The sequence below is a fragment of the Polistes dominula genome, unplaced genomic scaffold (genome assembly GCF_049000335.1).
Source record: "Polistes dominula isolate Pdom_NZ unplaced genomic scaffold, Pdom_raw_medaka scaffold_35, whole genome shotgun sequence".
NCBI lineage: Eukaryota > Metazoa > Arthropoda > Insecta > Hymenoptera > Vespidae > Polistes > Polistes dominula.
This window is the reverse complement of record NW_028300968.1, coordinates 1,195,018-1,219,814: the sequence shown is the minus strand read 5'-3', so window position 1 is coordinate 1,219,814 and position 24,797 is coordinate 1,195,018. Positions and strand designations below refer to the sequence as shown.

Below are 24,797 nucleotides of genomic sequence, written 5' to 3'. Positions count from 1 at the left end.
CACTACTTTATTATACTCATGACGTGTATACTCGTCAATCACAGTTAACTGGGTTAATCGAGTAGCCAGTGTTTCGTTGATAGAAAATGGTTGATAAAAAATTATGATTATATACTTAAACGTGGAATATAAGATAAAATGGGGAAAAAAAGGGATGAAAAAGGAAGGAAAGAAGGAAGAAAATAATATTGAATGTGTGTATGTATATGTGTAGTGTGCGTATTTATATGTGGTTCATAAACAATTCCATATGGTTGGGAAGGTTCTAAAGATATCTTTGTCGTCTGAGTGCCAGTCCAACAACGATTTCTAGCTTCTTCCTATTTTCCTCGATATCTCGAAGTTTCTCTCTTTCTCTCTCTCTCTCTCTCTCTCTCTCACCATTTCCGGAGTGAGCAAACCTCTCATAGCGTTTATACGTCCTTGCCTTTCTACGGGGTTATGCTTTTGGGATTGTTATATACGTTCGTCGACGATTACGCCACCCCATGTTCAGGGGTGGGGTGGGGTGGGGGGTGCTGCCTGTATGGCCTAGAAAACTTACTCGAAGAAAAAGGAAGGGAAAATATGGTGACTGAAGGGGGAGGGACGAGGGTGAAGGGATAGATTCACATAACCGTAACGCGGCACCAGAAGGTCGAACTTCGGTTTTGGACGAGCACAAATCTCTCGTAATGACAGATAGACGTCGAGTATTTCGAACAACCACCCACACCAACACCCACATTCATACCACCCCTTCATCGTAAGCTCGTCGTGAGCTTGCGACTTACCGAATAATATCCGTCAACGGGGGGTTGGAAAAAACGTTTCGAAAAAATTCCCCATCACTTGGATAATATGATACGTACTATCGTAATTTCTATTGGTTATCTCATCTTATCTTGCTGTTTGCTAAATATTATTTTGTCTTATTTATCTTACGTGTACTTTTATTGTTATTTTGTTTTTTTATTGTAGTTTCTTGAATTTAATAATTTAAGAACCAATCGGAGTTACCTTTGTTTTATACCTACCGCTCCGTTACATCGCCGCCTACCGCTGCGTTACATTTTTTCAAATCACACCCATTTTAAAGAAGTTTTCACTTCAAAAATAATAATCGAAGAATAAGTAATATAGTAGTGTTGGTAATGGGTCTACTGGTGGTAGTAGTGGTGGTTGATGGTGATGTGTACTTGTATATTTGTAGTTGAAACGATTTTACAGCCAACTTTTTTCCGTCCCTCTGGCGGATTGACCATTTGACCATTAATTCCAATCACACAGACCGGTGACTTTTAATTACCAATAAAAATGCTCGAGCGATGCGCTCGATGAGAGAAAAATTACGGCTCGGGTTCGTAAGAGACACAACGTACGGTGGTGCGTGCTGTTACTACTGCACCCCTTCGTTTCGAATCGATTGCTCCTATTTCTCCTCCTTTTTTTTTTATTTTATTTTATTTCTTTTTATCTTTCCCCAAGCATTTTTATCCAACTTCCCTCGTGGTTGGTGGTGGAGAATGGTGGGAGTGAGCTGATAGCAATTCCAGTGGTCAGAGGCTAAACAGTTTTGTCCGTTCTGAAAGATCAGAAAAATCCGGAAGTACGAAAGACTACGAAGAATAAAAGAAAAAGGAAGAAAGAGAAAGAGAAAGAGAGAGAGAGAGAATGAGCACGCTTCGATTCCGGAAATGAGGAAAGCGAAAAAACGTGTTTGAGCTTCGGGCAAAAGCGTGTCGAAGGTTTGGTCTCTCCTGTTGGACGAGCAATTGAATAAAGTGGAGGCGTCAATATGTGACGGTGAGAAGGGGAAAGAAGGGGGTGTTAAGAGAGAGGAAGGAAGGGCGGGAGGGAGGGAGGGAGCTGAATATAGTACTAGGGCGAGAAACGAGTGTGTCGTCGTTCCCAACCAACCAACCCTTCGAGGATAACATCCCCCTTTTGTCTATATGTCTATTGAGAGAAAGTGAAAGATACAAAAAAAAAAAAAAAATAAGGGACAGAGATCGATTCTCTCGATATAGTTCGATTTATTTATCTATTTACAATCTTATTATGATATTATTTCAATATCGTTATCTCTCTTATCGTTGTCTGAAGTTTGTTTTAGTTTTCGTGTATTGTTTAATAGTCAAATTGTTGTTGTAAGCAATCATTAAGTGTACACGTGTTTTGGTTTGTTTTGTGCAAAGAACCATAATTTGAAATCAAATTGGTCCTCCCCTTCTTTAATTTGCAAATTAATGGGTTCAGAAAAAAAATAAACAATTGTCAAATATAATCTTTTAACACTTTGCACAAGAAACTGAATGCCGAATTAAGTGGCAACTCGATCGGCGCCGATACGGCGCCCAATGGCTAATTTCAAGTCTTTTGTTAATCTATCTGCTTATTTACAATGTTTAATAAGATATTTCTTTTAAGATATACAGTGCAAAGGGTTAATTTGTTCTTTTATTAATTAAAGTATTAAGTTTATTAATTTTCGTAATTTGTTCTGCACGTTTATTGAATTTTGTTGAAAAATGTAATTTCGTTTTTCAATACTTTTATAACCTTAAATTATATTATATTTGGTTGTTTTTTTCTTGTTCTTTTTCATACACAATTAATACTTTCAAAATGATTTATGTAGAATGTTGGAAAAGAAGTAAAAACGAGTCTGGTATTCCTTGACTATCTGCATTTTTTAACATTAAATTGCAACGAGTCAGACGCTCAACGTGATAGAAACAGCTGCACCCTTTTCCTAGAGTCCGGAAGCTCACGATAACCGTTGGGATCTAATGTTAATTATAATTACCTACGAGTTTATTGTAATACGGTAAAGAAAAGAAAAAGAAGAAGAAGAAGAAGAAGAAAAAAAAACAAAGTAAAACACAACCGGTTTCACCACCAACAACCAACGTCTTACCTTAAACGATATACCCATTGGGTATACAAGAAAAGAGGGGAATATAAAACCGGGAAGAGAGAAATAAAGATAATTGAAAGAAGGAAACGCGTTAAAGTGTGCGAAGTAAGTAATTAATCGTATACCCTTTTTTTTTGCATCTGTATGGGGGATGCGTTATTTGCAAGATGGCACGTGGTTTAAAATAAAAAAAAAAAAACAGTAGACCTAACTCATCCATAAAATTGAACAAAATACTTGGTTTTATTACACATTCTAAATTAATTTACTATTTCAATTAATTTATATCCAAAAATATAGTATTTTTGTAAAAACGTAACATTTCTTTTTTCATAAATAAATATATGTCTACCATAAATCTTATATTGGGTTGGCAACTCACTCATTGGTTATTTTAACACTAGATATATAAAATAATTAAGGGTTTTGTTATTTAAAAATGTCTATAAATCCATTTATCTATTAAAATTATTATTGTTAAACACAATGTTTGTTATTTTTTAAGAGTAAATCAAGACTGGAAGCCTCAAAAAGTATTTTTTTCAATACACCAGTCATTTTTTGACTAGTGTGGTAGAAAATGGTGGTATATCTAGTGTTAAAAAGCCATCTATCGACAAAATCCGTAATCACTTAGTTTGCCAGCCCAATATGAAATATTTATCTATTAAAATAATTAACAAAAGATCACAAACATTTTGCCAATGATAATAAACATTTAATAAATAATTAAACAATATTACAAAATTAAAAAAAAAAAAAAAAGAACAAAGAAAATAAATATGATAGTTCATCATAGTCATTTTAATTGAATCGTTTCGTATCCATCAAAAACAAGATCCATATCAGAAATATTGTTGGAAGGGTCGAGAACTCGATCACGAAACTTATTTCAATAAAGCAAATGGAATAGGCTACATTGAGAGGTGAATAGCAGCCCAGAACCAGCAAGCAAAGAAGAAAGGAAGCAAACAAGCAAGCAAAAAAGACAGAAAGAGATGATAGAAAGGGATGGGAGGAGGATGGGGGAGGTTAGGGCTATGATGGAGCCGTCAGTAGATCGTGATCCACGCATCATCAACATTGACGACCTCCGTCCGCTTTTTGGCCCAACCAAAGTGTTCTCCTTCTCTTTTCTCAGGGCCATTGCGCCGTTTTACGAGCCTGCAGGGATCCACCATCTTCTTTCCTTTTCCTCTTTGGTTCACTGCTGTTACTGGTACTAGTAGTTGTATTAGTAGTGGTAGTGGTAGTGGTTGTGATGATGGTGACACGATAGCTCATGCTACACCAATCCGTGTCTTTCTCGTTATTGTTGTTGTGTTGTAGTTGTAGTTGTAGTTGTAGTTGTAGTAGTATCGAAATGTTTTCGGTAGCCTTATGACGTCATCGCCTAATTCACCCTTCACGCCTTGTTAGATCGTGCCAATGTACCGTTTTACGATTTCGTCGTGCGAACTTGCCAATTGTTAATTAGCATTCTTCTGGAATAAAATATGATCTGAATTATATACAAAGACACATGAAAAAAGTATGATGAAAAATATCAAGGAGGGTTTTATGAACGTGAAAAAAAAAAAAGAAAAATACAAGAAAAATATCTACATATGTATATTTCAATTGAAATTATTCATTTGATTAGAAGTAATCAATTAAATTAGATATATATAAATTACTATTTAATATATAAAATAAATATTATATAAATGAAGTATTAAGTAATTATATAAATTACTATAAAATTAATAATTATAATTATTTACTTGAATAAATATAAATTACTATTTATATAGTAATTTATAGTTACTCTCTGTATATAGTAATATAAAATAAATATTATTTTATATTAAATATATTTTATATTAAATTATTATATAAATAAGGTATATTGAATAATTATATAAAAATTACTATTAAATAAATAATTACTAAAACTAAGTTTATTTTTAGGTTAGTATGCATTAGTATACAATATTTGACATATATACCGTAGTATGTACAAAATATTCGTACACTAATCAATTTGAAATAAAATATTATGAAATTGTAATTTATTAATTAATTTTTTTTTATATAAACAATGAATTTGTACAAAAAACTCTTGACAATTTCTACAAGAAATCATCTAACAAGTATCATCTACAATCTTTCATCGAAATGATACCAATAGAGCCATCTATGAGCTACCCTTACAATTATATGATCCCCATACAATTATATAATTAATATATATTTACTAATACAGGGGTATATGTTCCTTCGGTCACAAGCATGATTGACAGCTAAAAGGGATCAGACATAATCTGTCATAGTTAAAACAATTGATTCGACGAAGTAATATATCAAACATTTCTCTCATTACTTTAAATCATGTGTGACGTTCTGCTGTTATATAAAATATAAGATACTAATAATATTTCCGTTTGCTAAGCATCCATTTGAATTACGTAGTATAAACATATTTTCTCTTCTCTTACTTCATACCCTGACCCTCACCCTCACCCTCACCCTCACCCTCACCCTCACCCTCACCCCCATCCCAATCTCTGCTCTTATCCATTCATTCGTATGCATTTTAAAGTTGTACACAACACAAGTGTTGTTTTGTCTACTTCAAAATATTCTTTTTTTATCACCCCTTTCATTTATTTTATTCAAGTTTTCTTAATTTTGTATTTTTTTTTTGGTTTTGTTATTTGGTACTTCATACGACAACACCTGTTTTCTTTCTCATTTATTCATTAAAAACCATTCAGCTTTTTTTTAAATTAATAGTAACTTAATATACCAAATACTAAAGTAACTTAAACTTTTGTTAATAATTAATAATTAGAGTGTTATGGACGCATATATGATGTGTTTGATACAAATTACCAATAGTCTATCGACACATATAAACGTTTGTTAATATTAATGTAAAATAATACAATGTTGATATTAATATAATTAAATTACATTCATAAACAAAAACTGTAAAATTATTAAATATTATTTATTATTAGAATCTGATTAATAATAAATTATTTCGTTCTTACAAAACATTTCAGTTCAAAGGATTAACAATTAGACCAATGATACAAACACAATTTGATAAATGTTACATTTATTATTGATATTATAATAGAAATGAATATTATTGAAGGATTATAAGACAATGGTATAAAAGTAAATATGAATATCAAAAGATAATAATATAATTGGAACATATTAAGCATGGTTGTAATTAATAATTCATAGACAATTAAAGCTTTGCAGGTGGTCGAAATAAAACAGCAAAACGGCATATGTTTGCTATGGTGAATCATAATGAAATTAGCATAACTCTAACGCCGTACGTTCAATCATTAGCATATTCGTGTCGATAGGCATACGTAGTTATATGTACATATACATATATATATATATATATATAGGTAGAGGGATCTCTCATGTCGTTTGCTCATTGTCGTCATTGTAGTTGTCGTTGTCGTTCACTTCCGACATGACACCGGAAGACGAACCCCGGTTTCTCCCAATACAGCGCATCATCATCGTCATTTTCTTTTCCCACCTAACGTATTTAATATATACGTACAAAATGCACACACACACACACACACACAGACACTTATACATGTGTGCACGATCTTCTTCCACAGGGTCGCTTGTTTTTTACGAATTTCATTGAGAGTGTTCACCCTTTTTGAAAGTTGTTACACCCTAGCGTTCAAATAATTATACCCGTGCGAGATGACACTGCGCGAACCTTCCCTGTCAGGTATAAATTATTTATAATAAAAGAATATTTTAATTAGAGACAATTAAAATCGAACATTCGATCGATCTATATGTGTCCACTAAAATAAAATAAAAAAGAAGATAAAACATATGTTACTATGGCATTATTAATATATTAATAAACATATTGTACACTATAGAGGTGCCCCTGCCACGCATTGCTGTGGCTCCCAATCAGTCTGATACACACGTCTTTAAGTCAACGAATTACCTTATACCGCCATCTGTTAGAATCTTATCGAACTAACAGAGATAATCATGACTCTTTGTTAATAAACAAATAATATTGCGATTATAAATTGAGATATAAACAATCCTATCTTTCAAGTTAAATGAAATTGCACACAGTGTGCAAAATTTGATTAAAATCGGTTCAGTAATTTAGGAGTCCATTGCGGACAAACAACGTGACACGTAATTTATATATATTAAGATTGTATAAAATATTATAACGTTATTTAACAGGTTCTGTATTAACCCCTTTTTACCTGATTAATTATTAATTAACAATTAAACAAACTTATGTGCTTTGTTCAATATTGCACTTTGTATAATGCATCAATAATTTCATTCAAAATTAAATTTATTATAAACATATATTTACTTGTGCATTAAATAAATATGTCTAATGATAAGTGTAACCCACCGGTGGTACACGTGGCACAGAACGTGCTAATTCTCTTTTCTCTTAATCTTTGTCAACAAATTATGTGCATCAAGATAAAAAATTGATAACATATTCTCAATATTTAAAAAACACACTTGAATATCCTACACGAAACGCAAACTCCTCGTCATTTAATTCAACAATTTTCGAATAATCATGCAAATCGAAAAAAGGGATAGGGGTGGGTGGTTGGGGGGGGGAAGAAACGGAAATAAAATAACAATGGTACAACGAGTATAGGGCAATCGTTGGATTCTCATCGTATTGAAATCGAAAAGGAGGATTTAATTAGCAAATCGTAGATAATAACACGTCCGATGGGTGACATACATGAGAAGGGGTGTAGGGGACAGTTGGAGGGCGACAGGGGGTGGAAATTTTCCAAACGTCGAGGTACCGCGGGGCATATTTCCCTTTTCGAAATGTAGACTCAAAATCAGGATCCTGCGTCATTGCGTTTAGAGAGGAGAATGCGAGGTTTTCGCGTTTCCGATTCGTTTCTGTGAACACCCACCCTGAACCTACAAGCAGAGGAGATTCCGAATGTTGCAGCCCTGCAGGATGTGCACCGGTTGAACGTGCTCGCAGGAAGAACTGATTTCGTCATCGAACAAGAGTGAAAAGGGGGAATGAGGGGGGCAGTAGGGGACAGGGGTAGGAAATGGTAGCAGAGGGGGTGGTAGTACAGTTAGGGGGTAATGGAAACAAGATAATACGTATAGTCGAGCTTGCTTTAATGAAACCAATAAACTTGAATTCCGTGGAATTCGTTAAAATTAATTGGACGCGTAGTCATTTGCGAATAACCTAACATAGCTATGACCAATCCTGACCAACTATTACGAAATTTCTAGTTTTCTAAAGATCTATTGTTATTAAGTCTCATCGATCCTAGATAGAATTTAACACAGTTTATATCAAAATAAACCTTTCAAATTATTAACATTATTGTTTAAGTTTAATTATTTCTTCAGAATTAATTTTTTTGACTTTTAGGGGATTACACTTGTTAAATTAATTAAACGATATTATTTTCTACAAGATCATCCTTGATCTAAAAGGTCAATTATTTTAGTTGAAATATTAGGTCGTTCTAAAAATTTCTTCCCTTTTTTGGTGATAGGTTGCACAATATTGTATGCCTAATATTTTTTATCAAATAGGTTAATACAAAATGGTGATAAAAATAATATTAAATCACACTTAAATAAAATTATTATATTTACACATATAACAATATACAATAGTTAAATATTTTGTTACATCATTTAATTCGTTATCATAATTATCGATACAATTAACAGGATTTATAGGATTTACTAAAATAAGGAATATTAATAGTATCATGAATATTTTACAAAACAAATGGAAAATGTTGATGGAACCTACATAGTAGTATAAAATAATTCCTGAATTCTGGTATTATATCATCGTACTCTGTAAAAGATTGAAGTCCAGAGAGAGAGAGAGAGAGAGGGGAATAGTTATTGGGTAAAATCTCGTAGCAACGTTGCTGTTCAAGAATTATTGAGATAATGGCTTGCTAAAGGTATCGTACGATATATGTAGACCGGCATTAATCCGGCTCACGAGTAACTATGTTTCGCGCGATTTGCGTTTCGTAGCAAGCCAATGTACTCTCTCTCACTCTCCCTCTCTCTCTCTCTCTCTCACTGGGTATACACGAACCAGAGTCGTAGGAAATTCGGTCGACACTGAAATATCGCATTTCCGGCTAAATCTGGCCGAATCTAATTTTACGGGACCCATGTGCATTAGCGGATTAATGCACTCTATTCCTGGTGGACCCAAGTGATGAGCTGTATTTGCATGGCATTATACTAGTGTATCTCTCTCTCTCTCTCTCTCTCTCTCTCTCTCTCTCAATGCCACCCCCACAACCCACCGTCAACCCCACTCCCACCGTCCTCCCAACCAGTTCTCTCTTCCCAGTTCGTCGAAACGCGGCATCGTATCCACCCCTTCAATCCCATCTCCAATTATACGTGTAGCACCACTATCGGCCCTCTTGCACAGGTGATAATCATATTACTATCCTATCAACGTTATTGCCATTCCTGGACGCATACCACGATAGCACTATTTGAAGTGCTTAGACCGACGGTGTCGATCGATCGACCTCAAAGAGGATCGAATTTACCCTTTGCCAATCTATCTCAGTCAATCTGTATCTCTCTCTCTCTCTCTTTCTTTCTTTCTTTCTCTCTCTTTTACTTTGTCTATCTGTATGTATATCTCTTTCTCTCTCTCTCTTACTTACCTAAGACGATCCAAGAAGGATTAAACGACGCGGAACTCAACGATCCGACGAGGAACACACCGATAATGCATTCCCTTGTTCCTTATCTTTCGATTCGCTTGATATAAGCTTAGAAATATTCCCTGGACCATGGTGGAAAACAAGATAGAAATAAATATGGGAGACTATAAGAGAGAATATATACCAGTGATTCCCAAAGTGGGCGCCACTGCCACTTAATGAGTGCTGCAGTGATTCAAGGAGGCAGCAGAAACATTAATACACAATTTCCTATTAATTGTTATTAAAATTGAAAAACAATTAATTTTTAGGGGGTGCTATGTAATATTTTTATGAAAAAGGGGCTGGTAGACCTAAAACGTTTGGGAACCACTGTAGGATACTAACAATAAGTTGAATTTTCAAGCACCGGAAAGTGTGTTTAGGTTAGTTTTGTTATCCCATCTTCTGGAAGATTCTGAATACTTTTGAAATGTATTGAAAAATAAGATGGGATTTCTTTTTTATAAATAAAATTTACAATACAATAATTTAATAATAGTATTGGACAATAAATATGATCTTATTTTAAAATATTAAAGTATTAAATATAAAGTTGAGTAATCGTTCATGATTCAAAATTTTAATTTGTATAATGTCATGAAAGAATTGATTACACATCTACATTTAGGTTATAGATCTAAAATGTTGACATTCTAGATCATTCTAGATCAAGACATTCTAGTAGGGTCTTTCCGGTAAGTCCGTAGGGTCTTTCCGATAAGTCCGTAGGGTCTTTCCGATAAGTAAGTCCGTAGGGTCTTACCGATAAGTCCGTAGGGTCTTTCCGATAAGTCCGTAGGGTCTTTCCGATAAGTCCGTAGGGTCTTTCCGATAAGTCCGTAGGGTCTTTCCGATAAGTCCGTAGGGTCTTTCCGAACATATTCGTCGTTGTATATATATATAAAATTCGTTTATTAAATTATTATCAATGCTCAATATTTAATTTAAATGAACAAGCAAATGAATCGATTTATATCAAACGAACGATGACTATTTTTATCTTTACACACACAAATGTATTATATATAAGTATTCTCTTATCAAATACTATTAAAGAGAAGGAGATAGAACTTACACAGTTGATAACGATTCGTCCCAAAACGTGTAATCGTTCTATTTTGAAGAATAACAAACCTATGAAGGAATATATAATTCAGTATCACGCAATTATACATATTTATTTACATATACATTTAAAATTCGAAAACAAAGGGATTTAAATCGGCTAAAGGAATAAGAGTGTATTACTACTCGAGTCAGTTCATATTTGAAAATATTCTGTGACACATGTCGAATCAAGTAACACAATATTGTAATAAACCTGAAATTTGTAACGATTTTCAAAATTACACGTTATAAATAATATACGCAAAATAATTTGACGAATATAAACGAAATGATAAAAAAAAAAATCGAATAATTTGAACTTACCAATTTGTCAATCAAAAATATAAATAATTATATTTAATATTTATAATAAATATGAATAGTAATAATATATTATATAATATTATATAATAAATATAAATAGAGAGAGTTATATATTTTATATTTATTTAAGTATAAATAGTAATATTATAATATTATTATATAATAAATACAAATAATTATATTTTATATTTGTAATAAATATAATATTATTGGGTTGACAAGAGAAAGTAATATTTCACACTAAAAAAACCGAAATGACTTTCTAGCCAATCGAATATTTAAAATTCGTAATGTTTAATAAATGATACAAATCATTTAGGTTTAATACGAAAATTACGAGTGTTATTAATAAAGTAATGATAATAGATAGAAGTTAGCTTCTTCCTTGTTTTTCCCATAATGGGTTGATAATTTTTTTTTCTAATGTATACATACACACACATATACACATTAAGATATACAGTACACTATCTAACTAATATACTTACACATATGTATATGTTGTTGTTATATAATTGTAGTACGTATTTAGATATCCCCTGAAGAAAGGTATTATTCCTAACACGCTCAATTACGCTGATACGCTCATTTCTTTTTTTTTTCCTTTTATTATCCCTTGGTTGTAAAAAAAAAAAAAAAAATCTCATTAGAAGCACACACCCGGACGGACGCGTTTGTTTCTACGTGAATTACCAACTCGACGATCAGACTAGACGCACTTATCTCCGGATTTGCATATCGCGTGTACTTTGACTTGTCCTCTTCGAGTTGCAGGAAAAGTATAAAAGGATGATGTTATACATAAACATTAATACGGTTTGCGTCAGGGTTTTTGTTCTATTGATTTTTCTTATTAAAAAATACCTATACCTATACCTCTATACGTGCTTATTTTTCATTTGATAATAATTTGCATTTTATAAATTAAACACATTATAGTATGTATAAGATTGCATTCTACTGTAAGATTATTTGTTGTTTGTTTACAAGATATTATTATTTTAAATGAGATAATAGATGATACACACATTTGTTAGAAATATTCTGATATGTAAATTTATTATATTTATTATATAATATTACATAATATTATTTACTATACTATAGTATAGTATAGTATAGTAAATATATTTACTATATTATAATATACTTTACTATACTATATATTACTATTTATTATATTATTATATACTATATATTATAATAATATAACATATTAAAATATTTATATTATTTTATAATATAATAATATAATAATATAATAAAATAATAATATAATAAAATAATAATATAATAATATATATATATATATATTACTATTTATATTATATTATTATATACTCTATATATTTTAATAATATAATATATTAAAATATTTATATTATTTTATAATATAATATATATATAATTTACTTAATACCAAAATTACTTTCTTGCCAACCCAATACTTTTTTCATTCTTATCTTATAATTAGTTTAATTTGATGATATGATAAAGCAATTGATCGTTAATCTTAATCAACTATTTATATAATAATAATAATAATAATAAGAATAATAATAACAATAAAATGAAATATTGATATCAAAAACTTCTAGCAAGAATTAGAAAGATAAAACAAAAAAAAAACACACATTGATACACATAACTATATACAAAGATAAATAGATAGAAATAGAGAAAGAAGAAAGATCGTCGAATAACGAGAACGTGTCACGAAATGAACATAAATCTTGTTACAATAGGAACAAACTATATATCGTATAACTACTATTCGTAGTAATAGTAAAGCCACGCGACAAATTAGTCGAGCAAATAAACGATGTTTCCGATGGTTAATGTCAATGGGTGGTTCGAAGCTGCGAGAACGATGTTGCCGAAGTTAATCGAATTTCCATCGTGTTTCCATCGCATGATCGTTCCATACAAAATTCCAACATATATATATATATATATATATATACATAATACATATATGTCCCATCTGCGTACGTTGACGAGAAATCACGTTTTCACCAATGACGATGACGTTCACGCGTAAAACCATAATCAGAGAGAGAGAAAGAGAGAAAGAGAAATATTTATATTCATGGTATTTAAAGTCAAGGTAAAATGATGATGGGATAAAACAGTAGTGAAAGGGCTGCTAAAATGATAGGAAATCATAAAGCTTATCTCGTCGCTGCCTAAACTATAATATTTTCTGAAACGAACATTGGTTTGGACGTTCTGTTGTAATTCGAACGGTTAAACCCATGGGTGAGGGACAGGGGTGGTAAATGTTTGCGGACAGTATCCGGGGCCTTGAAACTTTTTTCATTTTTCCGGATGAACCATAGTTGTTGTTGTTGTTGTTGTTGTTGTTGTTGTTGGTGTTGTTCGACGAAGCGAGCTTTGAAAAGCTGGTATATGCATTATTCCACCCTACCCCACTCACCCCCATCACCTCCCCTGGATAATGCCACTAAATTGGTGTGCAGGAAACAATGCGGCATGAGTGTTCTCATTACTTTCCGAAATCAATGGCCACCAATGGCTACTGGTCAAACGAAGGATAAAATCCAACAACTAATCGCCGATTGTTCGATACATCCCAAACCTTCTTTCTCGTATCAAATATTTTCTTTGTTTGTTTTTTTTTTCTTTTTTCCTTTTTTTTTATCTCTCCCTTGTTATTTGAAATCTTTTATTTCTTTTTTAAAGGTAAAAATGTGTGTATGTGTGTGTGTGTGTGTGTGTATATGTATGCGTGATACCTTTTGGTTTATTATTATATTTTGTATGTGATAAGATATATGTGTGACTCATGCGTAACACTTTCCAATTATCTAGAATAAACAGATTAAAAGAGCTGATAAGAATATACAGTCACTTTCGTGGCATTCGTTTGAAACTTTGCAAATTAATGATAAGAATATATTTTTATAAGTTAGATTTATATCGATCCCATTTAAAAAGATTTTTATTGTCAATTATTATTTTATATGATTATTAAAATGAGTGTATAAATACATTTGAAGTGAACCCCTTCAACATCTGCGATGGTGGTGTAATGGTTAGCATAGTTGCCTTCCAAGCAGTTGATCCGGGTTCGATTCCCGGCCGTCGCAAGAAATTTTTTTTTCTTTCTTCCCTTTCTCAATACGTATGAACCATATTTACTGTTAAATCGTATGGGTTAATATCTGCGATGGTGGTGTAATGGTTAGCATAGTTGCCTTCCAAGCAGTTGATCCGGGTTCGATTCCCGGCCATCGCAGAAATTTTTTTTTGCTCATAAATTGCAAATAATTTATGCAATTTTTTTAATTTTTATACACATTGTTATCATAATATAAAAAAAAATAAAATAAAATAATTATAAATTTTTGTAATTGCATAATACAATAATTTTTTCTAATATTAAATTTACTTAACCTTTTCAAGGACGTCATAACCTCTTCAAGTAGAAATGCATGCACACGTTGTATTTTTTATATGGAAACAAATTTTTTTAAATATTTTTCATTAATTTTTCTTATTTATTCTGACTCGTTAAATCATTGACTGTATAAAAATAAATAATCCTAAAAATTAAATGAGAAACAGGTGAATCATATTCTTTACACTTTAACAAATTCGTCCTTGAAAAGGTTAATGACCTTATGCGATTATGCATAAAACAAAAATTGAAGAAAAATATAATTTACTTATCATTTCTAAATTTTCTAATATTTAATAAAATAATATTAAAAAATGATATTTACTTTGTAGAATTAAAAAAATATATATATATATATTAAAAATAATAATTTTCTTTCTGGTTGTATTGCTAGAGATGAGTCACCTGAGATAAAAACAAGACTTAACCTGTTGGGTCCAAATATTTGGGATTTTTTTGCAACTAGTTCGCATCAGATGATGTCATCATACATCCCTGAGTTAGGTCCCGTTACACTCAGTAACGTATAAAACATAAAATCAGCAAATATTAAAGGGATAAACTATCAACTTTCTCCAGTTTTATTTTTACAAATGTTATTCTCAATGAATATTTAATATTATTATTTCAAATATATATTTTTCATTCAATTTTTCGTGTCTATGCGTGTGTGTATGTGTAGATAGAAAATGTTGTATTGGAAATAATGAATGGCGGGAATTAGATGATAATTTTAACCAATCAAGTGCAACAAATTTGCTTCTGAGAGATATGGCAGCACTGTAAAGTATATACCGAATGCAACGTTCATTTGTGATCACCAGTAGTGTTCTGCCAATAGGAGAGGTTAGTAGTTTTGTAGAATTCTGAACAAAGACTGATATAAATTCGTTAATGTTTCGTGTCGTAGACAAGTGCTAACAAAGAGGTAATGTATTAGAAATATTTCATGGTGTTTATTTCATTTTTATCTTTCAATACTTGTTTATAGTATTTTTCCATTATTGATTTTAGTATTATATTACTTTTATGAATTATATGTCAATATGCTCCTACTTTATATATACATATATATATATATATATATGTGTGTGTGAGTGTGTTTATTGTTCCTCTTTTATTATATTTCTATCTTTTTAATTGAAATATATTTGTTATATTACTTTTATAAATTATATGTCAATATGCTACTACTTTATATATATATATATATAGACTATATATAAAAAAAACTATGCCATATATATATATATATATATATATATATATATGTGTGTGTGTGTGTGTGTGTGTGTGTGTGTGTGAGTGAGTGAGTGAGTGTGTTTATTGTTCCTCTTTTATTATATTTCTATCTTTTTAATTGAAATATATTTGTTATATTACTTTTATAAATTATATGTCAATATGCTACTACTTTATATATATATATATATATATATATATATATATATATATATATATGTGTGTGTGTGTGTGTGTGTGTGTATGTTTTATTGTTTCCCTTTTATTATATTTCTATCATTTTAATTGAAATATATTTGTTTAGAAACTGAAAAAATACACAATAAATAAATATATATATATATATTTAATTATATATATAAATATAAATTTATATATATCCATTTGTAAAAGACACACATTAATTAAAATGGAGCAATTACATCAAGACATATTACAAGAATTAAGAGACCAAATCCTAGATGATATGGATGTACGTAATGGAGTATTACCTGTATTATCAGCTAAATATATTTTGAAACAAGAAGATGTTAAATATATTGAATCTGGTAATAGTATCAGAAATAAAGCAGAACTTTTATTAGACATGTTACCAAAGTAAGTTGGTTTTTTTTTTTTATTTAGATATTTGATGAATGATTTTCATTTTGCTTTGATTATTTGTTTTGTTTTAATTTTAATGTTTAATATTATATTATCTTTTTAGACGAGGAATAAATGCATTTGATGCCTTTCGTGAATCTTTAAGGCATCATTATGGATGGCTCAGTGATGGTATGGATGCTTTAGAATTAAAAAAACTGGTAGGAATTCGGCAGAATCTTTAATACTTCCACCCACATCACCATTGACAATTATTAGAGATGACAAGGTATATTAATGTAATGATTTATATCACAATATATTTATAATTTAATATATTATTTGTATATCTTTATAAATAGTTCTCTCTCTAACTCTCTATCATTATTAATTCATATAATATTTTAATCCGTACACTTTGGAAACATTGATGTAAGTTATAGACAAATATTTTATTATATATTATAATTAATTGAATAATTATTCTATAAATATATTTATTTAATAATTGTTGTTGTTGTTTTTTTCTTAATATAGATTAAACAGTTAGCAGAAGCATTAAGAAAATTAAGTCCAAATGGATATCTCACTTTACATGGAATGAAAGGATTTGGTAGATCATGTCTGACTGCTAGCACTTTAAATGACACCAAATTGGCAGAAGAATTATTTCATGTAATTCAAACGTGTGATGATGATGATTATTATTATTATTATTATTATTTATAAATTAACTCTTGTATATATTTTAATAGAAGATCATTTTCTTTGTTTTTTCTCTATGTAGAACAAAATCTATTGGCTTAAATTTGGATACGATAAAAGATGCAAATATAAATATGAACAGTTCATTGAGGAAGAAATAACAAAACAATTAAGTGGACTTTATTATCGTATCACTAATAAAGAATTGTTAACAGAGTCATTTAATAAGGAATTGTTTAAAATATTTTTAATTAATCATTTTAATAAAAAAGAAAATCATAATGCTCTATTGGTATTGGAAGATGTTTATGATAAAAATTTTATAGACGCGTTTGATTTTAAATGCAAAACACTTGTAATAACTACTGATTTAGATGTTTTGGATGAAAGAAGAGGAATCGTGATTAAGGTTAATATATATATAATTATATACAGTTAAAATTATTGTTATAAAATAAAAGTTAATATAATAATAGTTAATACAGTAATATTACATTATCTGTTATAAAAGAAAGTTACATTTCTTAATTGTATATTATACTTAAAACAATATTATTATTATTATTATTATTTAGATGGATGATGGCTTTACAGAAGCAGAAACTTTAGGTTTATTTGCTAAAGTATTAGATACAACTGTAGATCAACTTCCATTAGAAGCAAAATTAATTCATAAAGAATGCAAAGGTATGCCATTACTTATTGCCATGTTTTCAGCTAATTTTGAAGAATTTAAACATGATATGAACAAACGTAACGATAGATGGCAATATTATTTAAAATGCATACAAAATAAAGATAGAGAAAATACGTGAGTATTATTAATTATGAATATAATTAAATAATAATGAAAAACTGAATCACACAAACAAATAATGAACAATTTTTATTTAAGGATAATGAACAAATTTTTGGAAAAACAAGAAGCTGTATTTAACATGTCTATCGAACGTTTATCACCATATTTGAAAGAATGTTATGAAAAGTTAGCAATTTTTAGCGAAGATGTTAATATAACATCAAAGGTAACGATTACTTTCTTCTTTTTTTTTTTTTTTTTTACTATACAATATTATTTCATCCTTTCAATACTACCATTGACCATAATCACCCAATTTCATATAACAAAAGCTGTATTGAAAGGATCAAAATAAAACCTGACCAACTTATGTTATATGTATAATTAATACATTATTATTTATTCATTTTTTATAAACAGACTTTAGAAGTTTTATGGTCACGCAATTTATTTGAAGTTGAAGAAATGATGTTAGTATTGTGCCATAAATCACTTGCAGCCATGAGATGGAATGCTAATTTAGATTGTTATATATATGGAGTACATGATCTCTTATTGTGCCACTTAAGAAGAAAATTAGGGACAAATAAACTTACGCAAATGCATAAATCTTTTATCGAAAGTTATCGTAAATATTGTAACAATGACTTTTCTAAACTGCCAAATGATAATTACAGTTATTCTTACATTGGTCATCATTTAGAATTAGCCAAAATGTACGATGAATTTCCCAAACTGTATTTAAACTTTAATTTTCTCGAAGCTAAATTAAATCACACTGGTTTATGCGATCTGTTAATTGATTTTAACAAATATAAAAAATATATTATTAACGGTGATGATGATAAAAGTGATAATGTAAATGATTTAGAAAAATTTTTACAAGAGCAAGCCAATAATATATCGAAACACAGGAGAAAGCAATGTTTAGATTTAATACAAATTGCCATGAATCATTTTCGTCCTGGATATGTGGTCAATACTGCAACAAGTATTGCTGAGAAAAGAAGAAACAATTTATATTTATCGCAAAGTACAATATTGCAAAAGAATAATATAACAGAAAGTGAAGAGGTTTGTACAGAGACTAGTACAACTTGTTTCACCGATGATCCGGATGTCATTTTAATTGGAAATAAAATAGGTGAAGTAATCCAATGGCATTCAGAACATAAGAAACAAATAGTATACAAAGTATGTGAGAAAGATAGTATAATCGAAAAGATAGTAGTCTCGAAAAATGGAGAATACTTTTTAACATTGTGTAACAGTATTGTGAAATTTTTTAAATTATACAGCAATGATTATTATAACAAACTCGACGTACATATACAAAGTCCAAAACAAAAGCAAGCTTATTGGGATAGTCTTTATTCAAAAGATGGATATAACAGTTTAAAAACATTTTCAATTGATAATGAAACTATAACTGATATAACATTTGGACATGACGATCAACGTATTGCAGCATGCACTGACAAAGGAACTATTCAGGTACATCAATTGTACCTGACTGTATTGTAATATCATATAATTATGTTATCTAAAATGTTAATAATTATAATTAATTATTTTTTTTTTTCAACAGGTTTGGGATACACATGGAAATGTTTTAACAAGTGTTAATCACAAGTTTAAGTAAGTAATTGTTACATTATATATATATATTTTTTTTATAAATAATAAATAATTAGTTAAACGTAGATTAAACGATTTCTATATTGTTTTTTTTTTTTGGTAAATAAATTGTATTAATATATATTACAGTAATCTTGGATTTATCACATTTACAACAAAAAGCTCACTGTTACATACAATGGACTTAACGAATGGTGTTCTCGTAACTTTTAGAAGAGATATGAATGATGATTACAGCTATAGTTCGCAATATAATCCACATTTGTTAAAACAAAAAGTCATCTTTTTTCACAATGTTCCGAAACATGACAATTCGTTAATTATAGTGACTGAGAAGAAAGTTATTCATGTTAAATGGTTTTGTCCGCCTACTGAATTCATAAGTAATTATGAAAAAAAGGCAAAAGCTGAAAATGATAAAACAGTTTACGTGTGTGCTTCCATAACATATGATGGACTTTATTTAGTATTATCAGATTCAGAAGGTCTCGTAAATGTTTGGAAAATAGATGGTGGATTTCATCCAATTGCAGTATATAAAAGTCGTGTTGCATCTTTAGATACATATTGGTTAAATAAAGAAGGTTATCACTATGTAAGAAATATTTTTAATTATTATTATTAATTGTCTTATGATATAATTTCTATTATACATGTAATTATATCAATTTTGTTCTTTCTAGATTTGCGGTAATGAAAATAATTTAGTTCATAAATGGAAGTTCCCTGTAGAAGAAGCATCCGATACTCAAGTCAGGTATAAGAAAACATATTTTCAATTAATATTATTTATTATTTTATTTATTAAATTGATGAAACAATAATTAATCATTTATTAATTTATTAATTTATTAATTCGTTTAGAAGCCTACTGTTTGATGCTCTTGTAAAACCATTAGGAGAAGCAGATCTAATTGCAAAAACGACAAATGTGAATTCAGTAGTAATATTATTTGACAATATAGTCGTAGCAGAATTTAATCCTATTGATGGAGATATAATAAGTTTAAAACTTTCTCCCAATGGTAAGAGACTTATTTACGTAACAAAACAAAGCAACAAAGGAATGGTTAAATTATTGGATATAGAAAGTAAAACAACTACTAATATATTGAAGTTATCTGGAGGTGCAGAGTTTATAAAGTTTTTAACTATTGATGGTGACGAAGTTATCATATTCAAAGAGTCAAATGATACTTTAAGAGTAAGCAACTTTTAAATATATTAAACAATTTGAATTCTATTTAAATAAGAATATATATATATTATTAAATAATACATTTTTATTAATAGGTTTGGAAGAACAATAAAATATCATATTTGATTGAAAATTCAGGATCCATTATTTCAATTCATGATGTACATAACGAATATGTTATAACAGTAACTCAAAATGGTGTGATAACTCTTTACAATATCAGTGGTACTAAATGGACAATAATAAGTAGAGCAAAGGTTGATGGTGCAACTGTAAACATATATTTCAGTTGCTTCAGCCATAAAAAACAATTTTTGGCAATGTTGAGTAATAATCAAGATTTATTTTTGTATAATCTACAAGAAGATGATACTGTAACTCCACGGTGTATAATAATAGGATTACATTATAGAAAATCGTTTAAAGAAAAACCAACATATTGTGATATTTCGCATGATCAAAAATATTTGGCAATTGGATTCAAAACAGGAAGTATTGCAGTAAGTAATAATTATTGATTAATAATATCTCTATAAAACATATTATTTGTACAAAATTATACAAATTTGTATTATTTTTTTTTTTTTTTAGATAATCGACATAGAAAATCAAAGAGTTTTGCGAACACTCTATTATCATACTAGTGCAATTACCCAATTAAATTGGGCACCAGTTACCACTGAAATTCCTCTCCTAATGTCATTAAATGGAGATGAATTAGCTTGGTGGAATGTTCAATTGACTGATTGCAGTACACTAAAAAAGCGTCGAAGTCGTTACGGCTTAGTACGTAGCACCAGTACACCTTCAACTAGTACTCATTCAGATTTCTCATCTTTTAACAATAATGACGTTGATATATCGTCCCTTCATGTATCAAATTCATCAACTGGAATATTAGAAAAGTATGATGAAGAATTAAATAAATGTGAAGATTTAACTTCATATTGGAAATGCAAAGTAGGAAGAAATAGTAAAAAACCAGAATTATTGGGTTCTCTTGAACTACCACCAAGTTGTATTCCAAAGGTATGTATATCCCCAGATTTTAGTAAATTTGTTACTGTCGACATTTATGGATCAGTTAGTACTTTCAAACTATTTGAATATTTTTTTGTTAAGTAGTGCAATGATATAGATTTTTGTTATATAAAAAATGGTGCTAATTTTATGCATTTACATACACATATCATTTTTCTATTAATGAGAATATTATTGTTAATGTTTGAAAAAAAAAGACATTAATCTACGTCAAATGATAACATCATAATGATATCAAGTTTTTTTTTTTATACTACGATTATATATAAATTTGACGTTTTATAATTGCAATGTTATCATTTAGCATCATTTTTGTTTTAACTGTAAATGCAATTTCTTCAGTTTCTCGTTGATCAACTTGTTTTTACTATAACTGCAATATTATATTTCCTTTCAAAACTAGTTATATTTCTATTCTATAAAATAGTATTTTTTTTTATTGTTAACCCTTTGCACTCGAGGTCCTTTTTTCATTTGCACTAAAACCACAGCAACTCGAGCAACAATTTTGGGCTAAATTAGGGAAACATTTGACAAATGTTGATTGAAATATGACTTTAAAAGTCATTTATAAACAAACGTATACAAATTAATCAAATTTCATCAATTGATTTATTTTAATATCAAAAAACAAGAAAATTTGTGAAATATTATAATCTGTAATTAGTTTTTGTTAAACAATAGCCAAGATGTATCCTAGGTGTTTATCAGGAACACGTATCACAATAATATGTTACTTCCGGCCTATCCTCAGGTGTATTACGATCAGAGTAAACCTTACAGACCCTTTTTCAACCCTTTAAATATTTAGAGTAACAAAAGATTTCAAATCAGCCATCGAATGCCGTATTCAGTGCCTTTCGAGTTGCCACTTAAATCTGCCTGCCAGGCGCCGTATCAGCGCCACTCGAGTGCAAAGGTTTAATATCTTTAAGTAGATCATTTTTTTGTTTTTTTTTTTTTTACAAGATATACATTAAAATAAGATTTTTATAACTAAGCTGGACAAGTTGCTTAATGATTTGAGAAGGAATTCATAGCAATGATAGCAAAATTTATATTATATAAGATTAAAAAATATTCACATGACTATGAATTTTTACATTTTAAGACTAAAAAAAAAGACTATTATTGATTTGCATTTATTACTTGCATTTATTACTTATAAGATGTTAACGTCACTACCAACTGCATTTATCTTATTAAATATATAATTTTTATATATATATTATATATATTAATCTAAAAGAGAACAAGATTGCACTCCGATTTTACATAAGAGAGAAAATACAAATTTTCAATTAGTTTTACGTAAAAACATTTTTTCAAAATTGTCAGATTTTTTTCTTTTTATATATATATATATAAATACTTTTTATTAGTATATATTTGAAAAAATATTATTTTTATTCTAAGATCTATTCGTGTGATATTCATTTGATCTTGTGAACATTTACAAATTAACGTCAATTCATTGACAAATTGATTTACGCTTATATTCTTTGTTTGTAGTCTCAGATTATCATACGTGATTTATTAATAATTAAATAAAAATTGGAAATTTCATTGACAACAAAAAATAATTTCTAATAAAATATAATATATATATATTTATTATATATATATATATTATATGAAATGTCGGACCAAAAGAAAATTTCATAATGTATTTAAGAAATTTCTGTTCTCTTTAAAAAATATCCTCTTTTTTTATTAAGGACTAGAATAATTAATAGATGAATAAGTTTTTAATCTATTATTATTATACAACGATAATTTAAAAAAAATTACCTTCCAATATTATAAATATTACTACACAATAATGAGATAAAGTGCAATAGATATTTATTAATGAAAGATTTATTTTTTAACCACAGAAAAAAAAAGAAGTTTTTTAAGACTTATATAATATTGTTTTAAAAACTTGTATTTTTGATACTTAAAGCAAACTTTGATTTCAATTAAGAAAATTAGATTTAATAATTATTTCTTTTTACATGCACAAAATTATCTCCAAAAGTTATATTTGTATACAAGGAAGGTTTTTTAAAACTAGTAGTATTATTTAATCTTTGATAAGTAATTAATCAGAAGAATCCTTTTTTTTTTATTTTTACTTTTATAATAACATACATTTATTATTGTAGTTTTATACGAGATTTTTATACTTATTTGATGATGATATTTTTTTTCATATGTTAGTTGAAATAACAAATTTTACGATTGATCTCTGAAAACAAAATGTTGTTACTAAATGTACTGATTTACAAAAGTGATAATTGTTTGTAATTGTTTTTTACACGTGCCTTCTTCTAATATGCGCACATGTAAAAAAAAAGATATTAGAAAATTTACAAGCGTCGCATATATTTATATGTATAAGAATTTAAATGAAAGTAAAATAATAAAGGAAAATATTTCATTAATAACATATATCTTCTTCTTCTTCTTCTTCTTCTAAACTACGTGTCACGTTGTTTGTTCACAATGGACTGGAAGTGTATCAATATTTTTTAATAATAATAACATATTTATTACATCCTCGTCTGAAATTAGATAATTTTTAATTTAATAATATTAATATTTAATATATATTATTAAAAAAAAAATAATAATATTTGATATTGTATTGTACTTGATATATAACCTAAAATTATTTTCGTAGAATTTAAATTTCGCTCTTTGCGCATGCGCAATGGCATGAGAGTTTCTCTCATCACGATAGTAACAACCACGGAATGTTTGGGAACCAAAGCGTAACTCCCTACTCACTCCAACAGATAGCGCAACGGTCGTCGCTGCCAACTGTGGTAGGAACAAAATGTGCTCAGGATTTTTCCCCGAGCCACTCTTCGTATCTTATGATATCCCATAATTTAAATGTTCAATCTCACAAGTACACACAAGGAACGAAAAAACCGTAACGATAAAACGTAATATTGTCAAAGAATATAAAATTATATAGAACATCTGTTATTTGGCAACACAAGTTGTCTTGTCGATAACTTACCGACCAAAAGAAAGTAAATTATCGACAGAGAAATTCATTGCTATTGTAGAAGCAAAGAATATTC

General features: G+C 29.0%; 1 protein-coding gene and 2 non-coding genes across 3 annotated transcripts; all 3 read left to right on the top strand.

Moving 5' to 3' along the window:
* Positions 1–14,135: 14,135 nt before the first annotated feature.
* Positions 14,136–14,207, top strand: TRNAG-UCC (transfer RNA glycine (anticodon UCC)). Its single transcript has one exon. It is a non-coding gene; the product is annotated as a tRNA-Gly (tRNA).
* Positions 14,208–14,284: 77 nt separating this feature from the next.
* On the top strand, positions 14,285–14,356 carry TRNAG-UCC (transfer RNA glycine (anticodon UCC)). Its single transcript has one exon. It is a non-coding gene; the product is annotated as a tRNA-Gly (tRNA).
* A 933-nt stretch (positions 14,357–15,289) lies between these two features.
* Positions 15,290–22,303, top strand: LOC107073095 (Death-associated APAF1-related killer). The gene is given in 15 exon segments (XM_015333542.2): positions 15,290–15,446; positions 16,065–16,357; positions 16,467–16,554; positions 16,557–16,631; positions 16,880–17,017; positions 17,130–17,456; positions 17,623–17,858; positions 17,943–18,072; positions 18,267–19,340; positions 19,435–19,484; positions 19,614–20,079; positions 20,168–20,241; positions 20,349–20,688; positions 20,778–21,182; positions 21,274–22,303. Coding segments are annotated over 14 exon segments (4,125 nt in total). The 5' UTR covers positions 15,290–15,446; positions 16,065–16,169; the 3' UTR covers positions 21,808–22,303.
* The last annotated feature ends 2,494 nt before the right edge of the window (positions 22,304–24,797 follow it).